The 21,630-nt window shown below is 36.1% G+C and overlaps 1 protein-coding gene across 1 annotated transcript in view; it reads right to left on the bottom strand.

The window, feature by feature from the left end:
- The window catches only part of BTAF1 (B-TFIID TATA-box binding protein associated factor 1), an 84,762-nt gene that overhangs the window by 30,498 nt on the left and 32,634 nt on the right, over positions 1–21,630 (bottom strand). Inside the window, exons 7-19 of the mRNA XM_052661211.1 lie at positions 20,612–20,741; positions 20,284–20,352; positions 19,197–19,286; positions 18,221–18,316; positions 17,927–18,103; positions 17,078–17,218; positions 16,142–16,266; positions 13,297–13,417; positions 5,159–5,263; positions 3,292–3,441; positions 2,863–3,002; positions 2,092–2,266; positions 570–773 (exon numbers count right to left, since the gene is read on the bottom strand). Of these exons, the coding sequence (XP_052517171.1) occupies positions 570–773; positions 2,092–2,266; positions 2,863–3,002; positions 3,292–3,441; positions 5,159–5,263; positions 13,297–13,417; positions 16,142–16,266; positions 17,078–17,218; positions 17,927–18,103; positions 18,221–18,316; positions 19,197–19,286; positions 20,284–20,352; positions 20,612–20,741 (1,723 nt within the window). The remainder of the gene's footprint in view (positions 1–569; positions 774–2,091; positions 2,267–2,862; positions 3,003–3,291; positions 3,442–5,158; positions 5,264–13,296; positions 13,418–16,141; positions 16,267–17,077; positions 17,219–17,926; positions 18,104–18,220; positions 18,317–19,196; positions 19,287–20,283; positions 20,353–20,611; positions 20,742–21,630) is intronic.

Below are 21,630 nucleotides of genomic sequence, written 5' to 3'. Positions count from 1 at the left end.
TTCAGTTGAGGTGTACTGATAGCTGTCTGCGACTTATTTAGAAATACATTAAAAATATGAATTAATGGTTGCATATTGCAATTAATACATATATGATAAAGCAAATTTAGTAAAGTGTTAACTGGAATCTAGTTGGTTGGTATCTGAGTATTAATTGTATAATTCTCTTATGTTTGAATGTTTTCACTGTAAGTTAGGAAGGGGGAGAAGAAAATACTCAGAAACTTCTTTTTACCCCATACTCTGCCAGTCTTAGGCAAAACTGAGAAATGACAAAAGGCAACATCTTTTTCTAATAAAGGTGTATTGGTTTGTCAAAGCTGAGATTTTTTTTAAAAAATCCCTTCCCCATTCTCTTGTTTGAAGAAAAGTCAATACAATGAAATAAACTTTCCAAAGGGAATTTAATTCCATTAAAATTTCCACCTAATTACTCTTACTTTATTCTGAATATATGATAGGCTACCAAGCCACAAACAGATTCAACAAATTAAGTGTTTTTGTGGTAAACATGACATTGACAAATTTCTTATCTTATGCTCTAAAATTAAAGTTATTTCTTTACTCACCAGGTCATTAGCTTGATCGATTGTAAAAACATTGTTGTTTACTCTATTACCAACTTCAATATGTGCATCAGCTAATGATGAAATAAGCTGTTTACACTCATTTTGCATTCGTGTAAATGGAATGGCAATTTCATCATAATACAAATGTTCTGAAAGGGTATCAAGTAAACGTGGCTGCACAGCTAGGGTAACAGCTCTACACTCCTAAAATGTAACAGACAACAAATATTCAGGGCAAATATGTAAATGTAATTCTAGAAATGCATAATCTTCACTTGCAAACTACCAAGTCTAAATTTCTATTGTTTTTGAATCTATATTCTGTTATCTCCCAGAACATAGTTAGTTTCACAGAGAAAAGGTAACACACCCGAACTACTCTAAAATTTTAATATGAATGATTACAGAACATGCACATGGAACTATTACAATTCCATTAAATTTTCCACCTAATTACTCTTACTTTATTCTGAATTTATTCCAAGACAGATTTAAAAATATACAACTGTAAAAAGAAATCAGTCAGAAAAGAACACTTAGCATGCACTAAAAAATGTTATTTAAAAACTCATTAGATTTCTTAACAATTGAACCCATAGTTTCACATGCCATACTGTAGAAATGGATATATAATTTAAAAGCTACTCACCTGCCCCCAAATTTAACTAACCCTTCCCACTCTCTCTGGTTGTTGCCTGCCCCAACCAGAGGGGGAATGACCTCAGTGGTGAGCCATGAGGGATTCTGTGGGATCTGGGTGATCAGCCTGGGCTTCACAGAGTAAGTCCAGAGAAGCTCTGTGAGGGTCCAGAAACCGAACTGTCAACACTTGCTGCTGAGTCTGAGAGGCACAAAAACACAGCATCACTGCCTCTCCAGCACACCACGTCCTGCCTAAAAACAGATGAGCCTTGCTTCTTTCCAGAGGCAAAGCTGGGGTTTCAGTTGCAGTAGAGCATGGCTCAATTACTTTTAGACACAGCTTTGACAAACTGTTAAGAGGCAGTAAAAAGCAACTCTCACAGCAAGTGCAGACAGTTAAATTTCCAGAATTCCAGTCAATGGAATAAACAAAGCCAGCAGGAAGTTTCTTTGATTTACAGAAGCAAGTCTTACACAAAATCAATACATCTTACTAGAAGTTAAAAATTAAAGGGGCTGCAAGGGAATGGTTTATTTGGAAATACAAAGATTTGGGTTTAAATGTGCTGATTTTATTCTTCCTGTGACCAAAAATCTGCCCTTGCTACTACTCATACGAATGGACTTCTAGCTCTCAAAGCCTCTTATGTTTTGTAGTTCTCAGGTACAAAACTGGGGGGTTTAGAAAAAAGGCTAGGGTTAAAGGCAAATGAGAGAGAAAAAATGTTTCAGTACAACTTGGAATACTTTTCTATAAATGTTCAATTTTTTTTACAGAGAAAATTTTCACTTTTCTGTTTGTAAAATACAATGAAAATAATCCTAATAGCTAATGGAACCTAGTTTAGATTGTCTTTTTTATTTGGGGGCAAAATCTTACCTTCTGTAAAGCCGCCCATTCACAGATTACCAAAGCTACACTAATTCTCTGTAAGGCAGATTTGGAGTTCAAATGGAAAAGTAGTAACTGGCCAAGGGATTCAGCTGGTTTAATTTCTTGGGTTACCACATTTACACTTGGATCACAAATACAGCAACAAAGGGCTCCTAACAACCTAAGAGGGAGAAAAAAAGAAGTTACTATAAAAATAACTTTACAAAATTATAAAATTACTTTATAAAAAAGTTTCCCCTACTGAAGCTATAACTTTTCCCAGGGAAGACTTAACTCCTATCTTATCTTCATAAAAAAAATACAAATCCCCGGAGAAGGAAGTGGCAAACCACTCCAATATTTTTGCCTGGGAAATCCCATGGACAGAGGAACCTGGAGGGCAAAAGCTCAGAGGGTCACAAAGATTCGAACATGACTTAGCAACTAAAACAACAAAACAAACAAAAGAGATTTTCAGACCTGAAAACACAGTTATGTGGCCTAGATGTTCAAATTTTGTGGCGGACTGTGCAATTGTTGGGTTGCCTTCAGAAACAAATTTTAGTATCTGCCATTTAAGATGACTTCACCTAAGCTTAAATATTAAAGTATATGTGCACCAAAAAAATACAAATCTTATTTTTAAAGCCTCAAAAGAATGAAAAACGTTTTCTTACTTTTTAATTTTTTTCTTACTCTAGTATGATGGAGGAAGGATTGACAGACACATGGGAGGAATCTTTCGGTTCAATGACTTTTGAATTTATGTATACTCACTTGGCTGCCATCATTCTGGCCCGCATAACAACAAAGTCCCTCGTGGTGGGGTCTTCCATGATGGTGTCTGCACCTGCAATGTACTCCTGAAGTACTTTACTCTGGCTCTGGCCCTGGCGCACCTTACCACCTGTTTTTTCCTAAGTGAATAAGCAGGGAAAACAGTAATTAAAGATTTACCATTAAAATTTAATAGACCACATAAAAAATAATCTAATTTGTTACAATTCCACTAGAATACAGTTTTTTCACAAAACTTTAATGGATAAAAATTACTATGCATTTTGTCAGGGTTCCAATAAAACAATTTTTCCTTCTGTTACAATCATAATATCACACTTATAATAAAGCAATACAGGTTTCTTAACAGTTACTGTATTAATAATTATGAATTGAACATACAAATACATTATGTTCCTCTACACTTACTTTGGCTCTAGCTTTTACTTCCAGCAACATATTTAAATCAATAGGTAAATGAGAAGGCTGCATCATTAAGCAAAGCCACGCAGCCATCCATGGACAAGCAGCCGCTACCACATACTGAACTGAAGCCTTGCTCAACAATTCCATCCAAACCTGCAGAATGAGAAGGGAACAAGAAAATGAAATTTTACTAGCAAGGCCTAATAAAACCTAATACTTTCAGTGACACTGAATTGAAAAAAAAAGTAGGAAATAGCACAAAAATTAATTTTAAAATTCAACAAATAGGCTTACTCTGAAATACTGTTTTAGGGTAGATAAGTTTGTATACTAAAAATGTAATACAAAAGAAATTTTTTTGAAAAAGAATACAAAGTATTTTCCTCAGTATTTTACGAAAATCATTTTTTAAAATACCCATAAAAACAGTTATCAAAATTTCAGTAAATATCTGGAATCCTTTCTTTGTATCATAAAGCTCTATATGCATTCCGATATTCAATACATGCTTCAATATATAACAGCTCCTGCTAAATTTAGAGAAGTGATACCCTTAGTATATGCTAGAGTAATATCCTAGTAATATCCAACATATCAGAGTAGTGAAAGTTACTCAGTTGTGTCCAACTCTTTGTGACCCCATGGACTTTACAGTCCATGGAATTCTCCAGGCCAAAATACTGGAGTGGGTAGCCCTTCCCTTCTCCAGGGGATCATGCCAACCCAGGGATCGAACTCAGGTCCTCCCGCATTGCAGGCAAATTCTTTACCAGCTGAGCCACAAAGGGAGCCCAAGAATACTGGAGTGGGTAGCCTATCCGTTCTTCAGCAGATTTTCCCGACCCAGGAATCAAACCGGGGTCTCCTGCACTGCAGGTGGATTCTTTACCAACTCAGCTATGAGGGAAGCCATATCAGAGTAATATACTAGAGTAATATCCTAGTATAACTTAAAAAACAATGTAAATCTTGATTCATGATCTTACTCAATAAAGCACTTTTTAAAAAAAATTATTTATTTATTTATTTATGGCCGTGCTGGGTCCTTGGTGCTGCAGGGGCTTCTCACTGAAGTGGCTTCTCTTGTTGCAGAGCAGGGCTCTAGAGCACTCGGCTCAGTAGTTGTGGCTTCCAGACTCTAGGGTACAGGCTCAGTTGTGGCGCATAGGCTTAGCTCAGAGGCATGTGGGATGCTTCCTGATCAGGGATCGAACCCAAGTCTCCTGCATTGGAGGCGGATTGTTTACCAGTGTGCCAGGGGAAGCCCTGAAGCACTTTTCTTGATGCCTGACATTAATGGGCTAGGGCCACCATGTAGAAACACCACCAATGTTAACCCACAGCTGTTAACAATGAGCCACTTCAGAGGCCAATGATTCAAGACTACGTTAACAGGTATTAAAGGTACAACAGTGCCATTTCCTCCCGTAAATATTATTAAACATATCAAGTGGCTATTCTTTATAGGTTCCAACACATATGACCAATATTCCTAAATAAAAGGAAAAAGTGCAAGTCTAAATTATGATTACCAATAAACCCCAAGATACTCTATAGGACAGATAAGCATCCTGACAGAAAGCAAAATAAGTGATGGAAAAAAGTTGTCTTTTCTTCATTTTTAATTTTCTGTATTGAGGCTATGAAGAAAGTGCTTAAAACACCTGCCTACTGGGTCACACAACTAACTAGGACTTCACCATTATAATCCATAGAAAGTCTATTTCCTTGATCTCCAGACTATTCAAATGTCTTGGATGATTTCTAACTTCTTAAATCCCTGATCAACAACTGCACAGAATTTTGAAAAAAAATTTTTAACATCTACCAAGGTACTGGGAAAAGGAGTACAGATATATTCACCACATACCTTGTGAATGAGGTCCAGAATTTCCTGGCTGCTTTCTAAAACACAAAACTGAAATATGTGTCGAAGCATATCAGGAAGGATAGGTGTAAGCCAAGATGAAGAGTTCTAAAAACAAAAGCAAAATCAAAATTATAACATAATTCTGCAGTGTTAGCTTATTTTAAAAGTTTTAAGTCAAATAACAGAAGTACTACCATGAAAAGACTGTTATGACTTCATCAAAAACGTTCAACTGGTGATAAATTTTGACAAGATTCTGAGCAAAAACACCGTATTATTCCAACGATTTGGAGAAATTAAATGGCATACAGTCTCTAGGAATCTGGAGAAAGTCTGTATGATTAACAACACTGAATTTTGCTTCTAATAAACTGAAAGCATCCTGTATATGGGAGCAAGCTCTAACCAGTGACAACTCTTTGGTTTCATTGTGTATCACTGCTCTGTCAGGGAAATTTGATAAATGATCACACTACAGTTGTGCTGGATAATCAGCTTAAGTTGTATGTGCTCATCATTAATGCAAGAAAAGAACTGTGAGATGATATCCAATCTAGAAAATTCAACTTTGAGTTCACTACAAAATTAAAGCCAAAGTTCCTAATTTATTTTGGGTTAAGGACCCTCTGAAAACTGGGGAAAGACTACGCACAATCTTCTCTTAGAAAAATACATTTATCTACATACTTATGTATAATGTTTTGCTTTCAGCTTCAGGGATTTCCTTAAGCTCAGGTTTAAAACCTCAATCTAAGGAATTTCTCAACAAATCAAAAGCCCACCCAAATCAAGCAATCCAATGGTGCTTAACTAAATCGACTGTGTGCTCAGAATTGTAGAAAAGTAATCTCATGTTGTCTACTGCACAAATTATAAGCTCACTGAATAAGAACTAAAAATTTTATTAACTAGTTCACAGTACTTAATATCACATCCTTCCACAATTTTTTAAAAATAAAAACTATGTTGTCTGGAAGAAAGCTAAGCGTAGAAGAATTGATGCTTTTGAACTGTGGTGTTGGAGAAGACTGTTGAGAGTCCCTTGGACTGCAAGGAGATCCAACCAGTCCATCCTAAAGGAGATCAGTCCTGGGTCTGGAAGGACTGATATTGAAGCTGAAACTCCAATACTTTGGCCACCTGATGCAAAGACCTGACTCATCTGAAAACACCCTGATGCTGGGAAAGATTGAAGGCAGGAGGAGAAGGGGATGACAGAGGATGAGATGGTTGGATGGCATCACCGACTCAATGGACATAAGTTTGGGTAAACTCAGGGAGTTGGTGATGGACAGGGAGGCCTGGCGTGCTGCAGTTCACGGGGTCGCAAAGAGTTGGACACGACTGAGCGACTGAACTGAACTGTCTGGAAGAGACTGAAGAGAAATTTGGAAAATGTTTAACTGAATTTCCAGAAAGTGAGAAGGTCTAGGGATAATGCATAACTCAGAAAGCTACCTATAGTTCTCTTGCCAGTAGGAAACTAATAACCCTGGTCTTCTTTTTTTCACATTTCTCAAAATGGCTTGAAAGAAATTTAAAATAGACTGCAAAATCATCAGCTCGGGGGAGCCTACTCACTGACAGGGGATGCCTTAAAGAACTACTTTTCATTGAAAGGGAAAGGGACACTGGAAAGAAGAAAAGTTCTCCTTTCCTCAGCAGAGAGAACAGGCACAATTAGGAAAGCTGTAACAGTACTAAGCCAATAATTTAATATTACTCTCCTATGATTTCTTCTCATTTCCCCTGCCATATTTACCAATTCTCTTAATCTACCCCTAACCTCATCACTGGAAATCAAAACAGTTGCTTGTAGATCCCAAAGCCATACCTACAGTTGAAGATTTTTTTCCCCCATATTAATAAATAGTGAATGTAATATAAATTGTAGTAGTCTTCTCAGGCTATAAACTTTGTTACTCTAGTAAATTCTACTTTATAATTATTTAAAAAACAACCAAAGGAATAAATGAATGAAAGAACACAGGGTGTTTTTACGGTAGAGAAACTATTCTGTAAGATATAATAATGGAAAGATCATCACACATCTGTGAAAATCAGTAAAATGAACGTGCAACATTAAGAGTGAAGCCAAGGGAACTCCCTGGAGGTCCAGTGGTTAGGACAGTGCTTTCACTGCCAAGGGCCGACATTCAATTCCTGGTCAGGAAACTAAGATCCTGTAAGCAATGTGGCACAGCCTGGGAAAAAAAAAGTGAAACCTAATACAACTATGGATTGGTTGATAATGACATGTCAACGTTCGTTCACTAACTGTAACATTCTGGTGTGCGACGTTGATGGTGGGAGCAGCTATTTGGGGCAGGGCAGGAGGTATATGCATGGGCACTCTGTATTTTCTGTTTAATTTTGCTTTATAAAGTCAAGTCAATAAATAAAGAGGAAAAAAAATTTAAAAAATAAAAGAGAAACCAAAAGCCCAACCAAACAAAAAATCCAACCCAGAATATGCAGGTCACTATCATCACAGGAACGAGTATTTTTAAACATGCAGATTTCTCCAGCAACATAACAAAGTCTGCCTAGCAGAAAACACAAGTTACAAAATAAAGCTGAGAAAATAGCTGAAGCTGTTCTATCTGAACAATTGTGCAAGCATCTCCTTTTAGTCACTGTTACAAAAAGTTACATGCTTCAGCTGTTAGTATTTTCTCCAAAAATCACTAAGCACAATTTGGCCCACCCAGAAACAACCTGCCTCTTGCAAATCTGAAAGTTGGTTCACCTGTTTTCATAAATTTTGTGCCTGTCTTCCAGGAGACACTGACTTAGGCAGGTAACCTAATGTTGCTTTTTATTTATAGGTTTATTAAACTGAATTGGTTAGGAGTGGGGTACAGTGACGTTGGGATTTTCCATCCCAGAATTTTAAAAAATAGTCAGTGGACTTCTAGTATGCTACTAACTAGGAGTCTACTAGTCACAAATTTCCCTTCTAATCTTAGGCAAAGTCTGGAAAGTTTTGATGACTTCAGTAGTAGTCTGCTGCTGCTGCTGCTAAGTTGCTTCAGTTGTGTTCGACTCTGTGAGACCCCATAGACGGCAGCCCACTAGGCTCCTCTGTCCCTGGGATTCTCCAGGCAAGAACACTGGAGTGGGGTGCCATTTCCTTCTCCAATACATGAAAGTGAAAAATGAAAGTGAAGTCGCTCAGTCATGCCCGACTCTTAGCGACCCCGTGGCCGGCAGCCTATCAGGCTCCTCTGTCCATGGGATTTTCCAGGCAAGAGTACTGGAGTGGGGTGCCACTGCCTTCTCCTCAGTAGTAGTCTAGCAGAGTATAATCCAAATTACAGAAAAATTCTTACCACAGACTGTTTACTTTACCAGGTTTAAATTAACTATAAGCTATACTACAACAACTCAAGTTATAATTCACGTTTTAAGAGGGCTTTAAAAAATATATTTTGGTTTATGTTAAATAATTGACACAGTATTAGCACTTTATGTCATTTTTATCATGAGGGTCAGATGGAGGGGTGGGCATCTGTGGGAATACTCAGGGGAGTGATTGATACTTATTTAGTGTAAAGAGAATGGGGCAGTCTCTGTACAGCTCCTTTATTCAGACTGGTGTTCCAGCCTTCACTCTGCCTTTGCGGAACTCAGAACAAGGAACGCTGATAACAAAACTAAGACCGTCAGACATGTCACTATATTTACCAACTCAAGGTGCAACTCTTGGTGCATCCCCTTGCGCTCAGTCCCTCAGCCAGACCAGTTTCCTTTCCCTCCCTCTTTAGTGCCACCATGCTCACTCCTGCTCCCAGAGTCTGACACATGCTCTTCCTCTGACTGTTAACCTGCTCTTCACCTGGTTAAATTCCATTCATCCTTCAGGTCTCCGTTTCAACTGTACTTTCAGCAAGACACTTCCTTGACCTTTACTCACCTCACTAGTAAGGACCCAGCAGCACCATCTGCTTCCCCTAACAGATCCTTACCTCACTATGTAATGATGGCTTTATAAAATGGCCACTATGTAATTATAAGCGCTTGTCTAGTTGTCTTCTTCTGTCTTGGTTAGCTTCCTGTTTTAAGCTCTACAGAAGGAAACAGAACTTTTCCCTTACCAATCAGTATCTAGAAAATTGTAGGAGCTAATGTAACTGTTGAGCAAATCTACCTTGATTATAAGAATAATCAAAGCCACAAGGAATAGTTGGTAATATGGAAAATTTTCCACAATTGTAGGATTGCAATAAATCCCTAACTGGCAAAATTGACATATTAGGTGGATAAGATCTTGCCAGCACCATTTTGCTATGCCCCCCCTTTTATCTTCCCACAAGCACACCCATGAAGTGTGTAGATGTTGAGGTGGGGCGGGGTGGGGCGGAGCAGCAATCTGATTATCATTTACCATGAACACCTGATTCATGTCAGTAGGTATCATCATTTCTATCACCATATCAAATGATATGGGGTTGCAGGGAAGAAAATCTGGAAAGAAGCTACAACAAAGTTATGAATCATACTGAGTTCTCAGCTCCTCTACTAATTTGATCTGAAATCCTATTTTGGCCCACTGCCAAAAAACAAAACCCAATTCTATAATTAAATAACTCGTAACACCTTGTTTTATTTATTTGTCCAACCAATATTTATTGAAAGTCAGATAAATATTTAAACTTTGCTCTCTTTTCATACCTTTATAAAATCTGACCAATACCTAATTATGCTAATGTTCTCAAATGCCAAAGTCTCAGTCAACTCTGTTTTTTTGGTCTTTATTCCCTTCTCTACATATGCATACATTAAATTTTCTTACATCCTGGACTAAATATGCCCCCAAATTCCAACTCAATCTCATGTATATCTTCATGCTAAATTTATAAGCATCATGCTAATGCTTGCCTTTCAAATAAAAATCAATACTTTTATGTACTAAAATTTTCAATGACTCAGATGGTGACTCTGATGCAAACAGAATGGAAAAGCTTACCCAGTCAACAAAATATGGCTAAACTAGAGGTTAATGTCCAGAATATATTTTCCTAGTTGAGTTCTGACTAAAACCACTATTAAAGATAGTGGTTATCAACACTAATTAATCTAGACATTTCAGTAAAGTAATTCACAGGTAAACATACATATTCATATATAAACCTGCATGAATAAATACAGTCTATAGAAAGTAAAATCAAGTAATGCTCTACATGGGAAGAGAAGCTAAAAAAATGAATATATATGTATGATTCATTTTGCTGCACAGGAGAAGCTCACACATGATAAATCAACTAAACTCCAATAAAAACTTTTTTAAAAAAGGAAAAACAAACGATAAATTACTTCACTTTGTCAAGCTCTTTGTTCAGCCAAAAAAAAAGTTACATCCTGATTTTCAGTCATTACCAAATAAAATTAATTTGGTTTGCCTAAGAGTTCTTATTTCATACTCTCTGAGAAGCCAGACTTGCTAATACTTTCACATGTTAACATGAGAGATAAAGACACAAGGATTAAACAATTTATCTTCAAAGACTGCAAGGTATGTCATAAAAGAGTCTAATACAAATGAGATTTCAGGAATTTCCTGGCAGTTCAGTGGTTAGGACTTCATGCTTCAACTGCCCAGGGCCCAGATTCCATCCCTGGTCAAGGAATTAAGATCCTCCAAGCCATGTGGTGCAGGCAAATAAATTTTTTTAAAAAGAGAATTTATAAATAACTTATTAACTGTCGTTCTATACAAAAACATTTTAGAGACAAGCATATATGCATACATACTTATGATGGGATAAGTTGTAAGATTCAGGCTATCTTCCTTATAAAGTCTTATGGTTTTGCAAAACAAAACAAAATTACTAAAGATAAGCATATGAAAAGATGTTCAACATCATATATCATTAGAGAACTTCAAATTTAAACTATAGTGAGATACCACTACAGACTTATTAGAAAGGCTAAAATCAACAACACTGACTACATCAAATGCTGGGAGAGGATATACAGCAACAGAAACTCCTTGATGGTGGAAATGTAAATTGGTACAGACATTTCTGGAAGACATTTTCTTATAAAATTAAATATATTCTTAGCATATGATCCAGCAATTGTGTACTTCAGATTTACCCAAGTGCACTGAAAACTATGCCCATACCAAAACCTGCACACAAATGTTTAAAACTTCATTCAAACTGATAAAAACAGAAAGAAATGAAATTATCCTTTAATAGGTGAATATATGGAATTGTGGCACACCCATACAATGCAGTATTACAGAGTGATAAAAAGAAATGAACTATCAAGTTATAAAAAAAGACATGGAGAAACCTTAATTTTGTAATGCTAAATGAAACAGAAGCCACTATTAAAAGGCAATATACTACATGTGTGTGTGACTCAGTCATGTCCAACTCTTTGCCACCCCATGGACTGCAGCCTGCCAGGCTCCCCTGTCCACGAAATTCTCCAGGCAAGAGTACTGGAATGGGTAGCCATTTCCTTCTCCAGGGGATCTTTCCAACCCAGGGATCAAACCCAGGTTTCCTGCATTGCAGGTAGATCCTTCACCCATCTGAGCCACCAGGGAAGCCCACATACGACATAACTCCAACTATGTGGTATTCTGGAAAAGGCAGAAGTATGAGAACAATAAGAGAGTAGTAGTGGTTGCTAAGGTTTTGAAGGGAGGAAAAGTGGAAATGCATAGGTGCAGCACAGGCATTTTTTAGTGCAGTGAAACTATTCCTTATGATACTCTAATGGTGAGCACATACCACTGTACATATGTCAACCCATAGAATCTACACTATAAAGAGTAAACCCTAGTGTAAACTGTGGGCTTTAGTTAATAATGTATCAATACTGGTTCATCAACTGCAACAAATGCACTACACTAATGCAAGATGTTAGCTAAAGGGGAAACTGTGCATATGGGTAGGGGCATATAGGAACTGTGTACTTTTTGCTCAGCTTTTCTGTAAACCTAAGATTGCTCCTAAAAGTCAAGTGTACTAAAAAAAACCAGAAAACAACAACAACATGAAGGGAAGAAATTTGGTAATTTTAATAGGTCTATCTAAAGTGAATTTAAGAATATTTACATCAAAAACATTTAGGCAAAACTCACAAAACCGAAAAAAAAAATAATAATGTGAAAACTCAGAACCCATGCCAGCAGCTTTTTATATGAACCCATGACTGATCAACTAAGCATTATATTAATAAAATGGACATGATAGTTTTTTCTTAGAAGAGTCTGATCAGACAAAAAAGATAATGCAAAAGGAAATTTACAAATGTTGATTCATGGTAGTGCAACACAATATCATGCTATAAATTAAAGTAGGTCTACATGGAATATTCCTAATTCACATAGGAATGCATGGTTGGTGAACACAAAAGAGACATTTATCCACAGTATTAATATATTGTCTAAAAAAAAATTAACCATTGTTTTTTAAAGACCACTCAAACTGCAGCACCTATAAGTAACAGCATAAGAAATGGATTCCTTATGATGTTTCCCTAAATTCTAGTATTTTGTTTGACCTTTAGTCTATTTTTAAAACAGGAATGTGAAGCCTTTTACAGACAGGGCAAGGATTACTCAGCTCATAACAGATTTCTATTTACACAGTGATATTAACTGACGGTTCTCTGTAGGCATTTCAATGTGCTACTCCTTGGAAATAAAATGCTCTTAAGACTGAGTATTCCTTAAAAGGAAGTAAGTGCCTAGCAACTGTATTATCAGTCTTTTCAAGTCACACTGCAGAGCTTCACAGGTAGCTTTCTAACCTGGGATGGTTTTTGCCAACCATCCAACTGTCAACCATACAGAGTAGGCAAAGAATGAATAACATGATCTTTGACAGGAAGGGATGATTCAATCTTTCGTTCAACAAAAACTTACTGAGAGCCACCTTTGTGTTAGGCAATATTCTATGGGCTGGGAATATAATCTAGAATAGTATTAAAATATTTCTGCCCTTATGATGATTATATTCTTATGTATCTACATACTCACCATACCAATTTTACTAGCCCTAACATTCTCCTGATCTTTATGTGAAGCAAGGGTAACCTGGTGGTCAGATTGATCTTACAAAATTAATCTCTAAAAATTTCAAGATTACTGTAGTTATTTAGACCAAGTTAGTTCTTACCTGGTCTTGTGTTGATAATAAAGTGAACAGAGTTTCCAAGGCTGCTCTTCGAACTGATGATATAGTGTGATGCAAAAAAGGCCAGACACGTGGAACTAAAACTGTGAGTGACTGCTGAATACTAATAAAGAAGACACAGATTAATCTTATTCATTCCTGGTTGAAATTCTGTTGATATATCATCTAAATATCATTTCCTTATGGACCTAGCAACTTTTTCGATGAATAAATTCTAAAAAGACAATACAATTTTCCTATGAACACTTGCTTAACACCCTCATACAAAACTGTTGTAACACCAGAATAGACAGAACAAATGCAGTCATAAAGAGTAGCAGAAACATTAACATGGGGTTATTCTGTGGTACTAATATCATCAATCACCTCTATCAAATCAGAACTTTTCAGTATAACTGCATTTAGTCTGTTCTCACTCAGGAAAATGGGACATGTATCTTAGTTGATAGTCAGCCTACACAAAAATCAGGATTGTTAATCCTTACTCCTTTCCTACTGTTAACTCCAACAGGTAACCAACAGGTGCACAGAATTTATATCCCCCTTTGGGGCCATCTCTATCACATATCAAAAGAAGCAAGAGATGGTAATGGTAGTAGCTTTGGAATTTGTTATCCTAATCTAGCATTACTAAATTAGGCAAACTCAAATTATCTTCCTTCTCACAGATTAGATTTTAAATGTGAAAGCAAGCAAAGGCACGAGTTGGCTAACAACTTGGACCATAGGATTCCTGTCACATCCACGATTCATTTATAAATTACCTCAAATTAGCAAATTATTTGTAAGTAGCATTTTAAATATATACCTCGATAGAAAAAGACATGAGGAAAAAAGAATATGTCAGTGTAATTATCTGTTCTTTTGGTTCCTCTCAGGAGGTCCATCTTTTAATGATATTTTCATTACTTGCAGATTTAAATGAATGTCGCCTTTTACATTTATTTACACATCTAGTAAATTTACTTATAAAATTATAACTTAAACACATGCACACACAGACATAAAACAGATTCAAATATGAAAAAGCATTATAGCAGGTCTTGTTAATAGTGTAACTCTTCATGCTCCAAATACATGCTGCATTTCTTCTTACATAAGCTGGAAAGTATCTGCCAAATATCACAACATATGAAGCAAATTTTCTAAGGCAATTTTGAAAAAAAAAAAAAAGATCAAAAACTACATTATTTCACACTGAATTAACAGAATTTTCACGACATTCTTTGATTTTTTTTTTACATTATCTAGCTTTTCCAACACTGTCCACTTGATTATATACATACATTTTTAAGTCCAAAGCCTTTTTTATTTTTTAGGGCAAGTGCAAACAAACCAAGGCTCACAGTTCAAGTTCACTTTACATGAGTTTTTATATGAAGTTTTACTGGATTACAGGTACATTCATTCCTTTATGTATTATCTACAACTGCTTTTGTGCTACACAGACAGAGCTGAGTAGCTTTGACAGAGATCATATGGCCACAAAGCCAAAGTCTCACTATCTGGACAGAAAAAGTTTACCAACCCCTAATATATAATAATTAAGAATTCTTGCATTTTGCAGCTTTCACACAGATTAACTCATTTAATCCTTATACCAATGAAAGTGTCTGAAAATCAGGAAACACCATATATGCACTACCATTTCAATTTTCCTCTTTACTTTATAAGCACTTATTTTGCTATTCCAATTTTGGGTTGTCCCACTAGCCTAAATTTAACATTGAAGGATGACCACAGGTCAGTATTATTTTAAACATTCTCTCCATGTTTTTCACACATCAATGATTTTCATTGGAAACAGATTTACTCACAGAACCAGAAATCATTTATAATCATAATTACATAAACATTCATTGAATACACTTACTGGACTGCTGCTGCTAAGTCGCTTCAGTCGTGTCCGACTCTGCGACCCCATAGACGGCAGCCCACCAGGCTCCCCCATCCCTGGGATTCTCCAGGCAAGAATACTGGAGTGGGTTGCCATTTCCTTCTCCAATGCATGAAAGTGAAAAGTCAAAGTGAAGTCGCTCAGTCATGTCCGACTCTTAGTGACCCCTTGGACTGCAGCCTACCAGGCTCCTTCGTCCATGGGATTTTCCAGGCAAGAGTACTGGAGTGGGGTGCCATTGCCTTCTCTAACTTACTAGCCTAAGAAAAGTAATTAACTTTCTCATCTGTAATTTTTTTTTGCTGTATCTCCAAGGATATTAATATTTAGGAGCCAGTCTAAAAGGTAGGGAATACACTAATTAACTAAGCTTCATTTCAGATATCAAGACAGTAAAATAAATGACACTAAATTTTTGGTTTACGTCTTTGCTTTACCCATTCTCTGCTTTTGAAGATTATATTACATTATTATGTATTCCCTTCCTGATAAGTGATTATTGAAATCAAGAAAATATTTCTTGGTGAACATCACGAAGAAAATGCTCACAGAGTAGCAAAATTTGGAAATGTAAAACTGATGTTCACTGATAATTCTATTAACCACAGTCACAAAGGCTACAAAATTCTATAGTCTAGAACTAGAAGTGGAAATAAAATGGATAATTGTTTATCTAAAGTTAACTCTCATAGGATGAACAAGCTGAATGATTATATAATGGAATTAACCCAAGAATATAGCTTCTCTAAGTTTCTGCCCTCAAAGAGCTGTTGGCTAGAGATGAAGAAGAAAAGTCCTCCTTAAAATAACTGTCTTTGGCATCCCCTAATTACAGTGCTGTTCTAAAAGACGCCAGACTATCATATTTTTAATTATCTGGAACTGTATGTAAACACTTTCTGCTTTATTCCATTGAACAGAAATAATTACCTGCATTGTTGAACCTGAGGATAAGTTAACAAGGATGACAGAAGAGTCATAATACTATTTGTTGAAGCTGTTAGATCATCTAGTTCCAGAAGAGCATCCCATAATGTATTTATAATGAAAGGTACCTATAAGATCAGTTATCAAAAAAACAGTTATTAATTTTGCAAGAAATATTCACCAGCCATGCCAAACTGTATTTCAGGAGTCACTACTGATTCAACAACATATACAACCCCAATGACCTTGGATAATCCCAGTTCTGAGTACAGTTAAGGAGGAAACATCATTCGTCTTCAACAGTTCTCTACCCCTCTTTTTAATGCCACTCAGCTCTACTTTGGCATTTACCTTTCTAGCGAGGTTCATAATGGATGGAGAATTCAAGAAATAAGATATCCCAACTGTATTTTCCATTTAAAAAAAAAATCATAAACTCTGAAAACAATATAGCTTACACATACATGTCAGCAACCTCTGAGCAATTTTAATATAGTTAAAACGTTCTTAATCATCATGAAAAGACAAATTTAGTTTCTGAGCTTTTGAAGTACTCTCAAATACACATGTTCTGGTTTTAACAATAGAGGGAAATCAGATGGACCTTAAAAGAGGCATTTCAAAAATGAAAACATAATAAAAAATCAAAACAAGCGAAAATCTCATTTGCCTAAAAACCAGGAATGAAATGAACAAGGAATGGTTGCTTTCTTTTTAAGGGAAGTTCTCTACATATTCTGTACATGAAAGGGAAAGATAAAAAGACACAATTCACAATTCACTCTTTCCAAGAATATATATATCAAGATCTTATGCACCAGAGGGCTGTCATAAGAAAAATGGAGAAAGATTTAAAAAAAAGCCAACCTCAATGTTTTTTCTAACATGCTACATAACAAATGTAAAAGGCTCTATAAGAAAAACATGCAGAATGTTTACTTTTTGTGTCTGAAGATACACAAGGCTCTCTACCACAGGTACTAACGACGCTGCAGCAACAGCTCTGACATCATCGTCAAGATCCTGGAGCCCTTCAATTATTCTAGTTAAAACCTTAGGCAATAAAGTATTAATTACATCCTGCAAAAGAATGCACCAAAACCGATTAATTTCTACAGTACAAGTGATGTGCTTAAAAAAATCTTTCATTAAATTAACATACAAAAGTATAAATTCCAATATTTATTTTAAAAGAATCATGTAAACAGAAATGAAAAACAGTGTCATTAGATGCCTATATAATTAATCTCATTTGAAAAAGAACATAACAGTATCAATATCTCGTTATTCAATGTGACTTGAAATATCAGAACATGTTTTCAAGGCAAGAACATGAATTCCCAGTGTGAATACACATACATATATACTCCTGTGCTAGAACCTGAACTTCTATCTCACTCAATACCACTGACAACCAAAGGGAATATGAGAGAAAAGAAAAAAGAAAACCATCTCTTCCTGCTTCTCATTACTCCAACCTACCCTCTTTTCAATTGCCCCAACAGTCAGCCCCCAAAGGTTACTCCTGTGATCATACACTAGAAATCTCACTGGGAATTGGTCTTGCTACGAAACAGAAACAGGTTTCCAAGCATAATTCTCTTTTAATTCGTACTTATATTCTTACTAGCATCACCTGTCTCTATGATACTACCTCAAGAAGGCAAATCTTGAAGGACTGGCTTATCTGTAACACTAAGAATCTAGAGCCATTTCATTTAATTAATGAGAATAAACTAAGAGGGGAAAAAACTCTCCCATACATGCTTCAAAAACTGAAGTGTTTACCTGACGAACTGCCAAAGCATACTTTATTCCTAGCAGACCACCATGTCTAACTTCCCACTGTTCTTGTGTAAGTAATTTAAGCAGCACATCCACAGTCTTATGAACTCCTGTTTCATTCATGTGTTTTAACACCACACCTAATGTTTGAGCACAAGTTTCACGAACTGGTGCCACAACCTAAAAATGAGAAAGCAAGAAAATTCACATTTGCAAAAAAAAAAAAAAATATATATATATATATATATTTTAAGAATCTGAAATCTGATTGGGTAAAGCCTCCCTTAGGATACTTACTTCATCAGAAACAAAGTCTCCAAATCTGTCTAAAGCAAACACACAAAGGAGTCTAATAACCAAGTCTTCCAACCACTCTTGATGCTGTTGAATCATCTGTTAAAATAATCATTTTAATAACACATTAAAACATATTAGATCCAAAAACTAAAATTAAACTATTACAGCAAACTAAAACAAAACACTGGGACAGATTATTTTAGCTGTAGGAACAATAACCAAACTATGGAATAGTCCCAATTACTACCTTCAATTATTTAGATATACTGTGCCAAAATCTATCAAATTCATGACTTCTGTATTTTACGTGCACTCCCAGAGAAACTGAGAAACCACTTAAGGGTGCTGTAATATCAACTACATCTATTCAGTTCGGTTTAGTTGCTCAGTTGTGTCCGACTGTTTGCGACCACATAGACTGCAGCACGCCAGGATTCCCAGTCCATCACCAACTCCCAGAGCTTGCTCAAACTCATGTCCATCAAGTCAAAGATGCCATCCAACCATCTCATCCTCTGTCGTCCCCTTCTCCTCCAGCCTTCAATCTTTCCCAGCATCAGTCTTTTCCGATGAGTCAGTTCTTCGCATCAGATGGCCAAAGTATCTATTATCTAGCCTATTACTACTGCCTCCATGTTACACCAGTCAGTGCTTGTTGACCGTTAAACTATACTCTCATTCATCTTACTCTACATTCTAATCCTTTATACCCTGCTCAAATATGAGTGTTTTTACATACTTTTCCACCCAATATTTCTGAACATATCCTTCTCCTGAACTCATTCTTTCTCTATCTGTAATATAAATAAACCTCTTCCTAATTTTTTCACCTTTTCCTTATGTTCACCCCTCCATCTTTCTTACTATTTACCTCTCATTTCTACTTCACGGCACATGCTCTGCTACTTTCCTGTCTGAGAAAGAGGACATCTACTGAAACCTGATGATAATGCTGATTTACTACACTTACACTTACCTCTTCTAAAGTGCTATCCCCCATTTTACCACCACTTTTCCCATGAGCTTTAAGGATTTCCCGAAGTCCAGTGCCTGCACCATGTCGAACCTAAAAAGAACCAAGAAGCAAATACCGGAAGTTAAATGCTTAAGAAACAGTGTTTAACTTTCCTTCAATATGAAAAAGGGATACTAGATTTTTAAGAAATTGGAACAAACTGAGTGGGACTTCACAAGAATGTGTTTTTCTTCTACTATCCAAGAAGAATTACATATATTTAATCTCACAAGTTTGATTATATTGATTTTATTTTTTAAAAAGGCAAAAATAGCTGTTCTGAGTTCTTCCTGAGACACTGATCTGCTTGGCTGTCACTCCTCTACTCTCTACTTGCATTCAGCATTATCCACAGCAAAGGAGAGAAAAGAAGCATCACATAATGCTCTTTATAGTCCAAACACCAATATTTTAGAAATAAATACATCAGAACTAAGTTCCAAAGCCACCAGTGTTAAACATCAAAGGAAGACAATTTAAATGAAATGTCTCATGACTAACACGTTATCGTAGCCCTGAAGCTTCTGCAATGTCATCTGGGAGGGAGGAAACATGCCACTGACGCTGCCCCCACTTTCTAAAGCCCCATTCGAGCTAAAACGTGAACAGCTTTGAACAGAAGTGCGTCTGGGAGCAGAAAGCTAAAGACAAAGCTAAATCTAAAAGGTATTCCAAAACAGTGTTTTAAAATTACTCAGAGACCAACCAAAGAATCTTTCGAGATTACCAACCCTCAATTTCAACCAGAAGAACTTCACTTTCGTATCTTCTACATATTGAGAGCTGTTCACGATCTTTTTTGAAGAAATATTTCTGAGGCTAAGCTACCACTTGCAGACTACTGGTCTTAATCAAAATTGTCCACTTCCAAAGGAAATTTTTTACTGAGAGAGATATGCAGCTCTTTATGAAAAGTGCTCTGACAAGTGGTTCTGAGAGGGACATAGGGGAAAAATAAGGACTCTGATAAGACAGATTATGATTGATATGGTTCCTATCATTAGCAAAGAAAACAGAGTTGAGAGAAACTGTAATGAAGAAATCCTACCTCCCAGGAGGGATTAAAAAGGTCATTGCAAAGTTCTTCACAAAAGCTTTCCAAAGGCCATTCATTTGTCTGAATAAGAAAAACCAAATTAATATTACTTTAAAAGATCTATTTTATGCCAATAATTTAAGTGTATTTACTTGTAGGACTAACAATAATAGTTAGGCTTTTAAATAATCAAAAAATTTTACTAACAAAAAGTACTTTAATTTTTAATAACAAAATTTCTCAATTAACAGATTATTATATTATATACCATCTACTAACACATTAGTATGAAAAAATTATAAATGATTTCAAAGGATGCTTCAGGGTATTTCAGTAGTACCTCTTCAATTAAGGGAGAACTGTCTGGAGTATTATCAATCAGAACTTTGGAATCAATTGCAGACTGATTAATAACAACATTTGATATTTTTCGTCTCTTTTCTTCTGGTTCCCCATCTGTGCTGTCATTGCTAAAAAAAAAAAAAAAGGGGGGGGGTCACCATTTATTTAGAAGAAGTGAATACAGAACACTGTGAACCACAATGAATGTAAGAAAGTAAAGACTGAGTTTACCCACAGAGCTCTTTCCTCCAACAGGATTTGGTAAATAACCCTGGATTATTATCTACTATTTGGCTTAGCCCTCAGCCAAAGAAACATATGATGTAATATGGTGACAGTTCTCACCTTACAAAAGTAGTCGTAACTTGTAGCCCTCAGGCCATCCCTCTGAATTCACTCTCTAATACTCTTACTTCTGTCTACTCATCCCAGGCATACAACCTTTCTGTTTCTTGAATATTACATGATTCAGGTATTTATACTTGTTCCCTTTACCTGGAATGCACTCCCCTTGGAAGATCTTCAATCATCATTCAGAACTCGTAATTATTATGAAAAAAAAAAATCTGCATATATGGATCTTCCTGGGGAAGTTGTCCTAGTCTCTAGTAATAGTAAATACGCTCTCTGACAATTGAGCAAAACAATCCAAACAGTATTCCACAGCTAAAGGCAATGTCATCAAAATGTGTTTGGAAATCAAGCAGACCAAGATTTAAGTTAACCAACATCACTGTTTTAAATAAGCAAAAAAAATGGATCATTATTAGAGAAATGTAAATCAAAGCTACAATGAAAATCAAAACTACAATGAGGTGTCACCTCACACCAGTCAGAATGGCCATCATCAAAAAAGTCTACAATCAATCAATGTTGGAGATGATGTGGAGGAAAGGGAACCTCCTTGCACTGTTGGTGGGAATGTAAGTTGATACACCCACTAAGGAGAACAGTATGGAGATTCCTTTAAAAATTAGGAATAAACTACCATATGGCCCAGCAATCTCATTACTGGGC

Source organism: Budorcas taxicolor, chromosome 23 (genome assembly GCF_023091745.1).
Source record: "Budorcas taxicolor isolate Tak-1 chromosome 23, Takin1.1, whole genome shotgun sequence".
Lineage (NCBI taxonomy): Eukaryota > Metazoa > Chordata > Mammalia > Artiodactyla > Bovidae > Budorcas > Budorcas taxicolor.
This window is presented reverse-complemented; position numbering and strand designations above follow the sequence as displayed.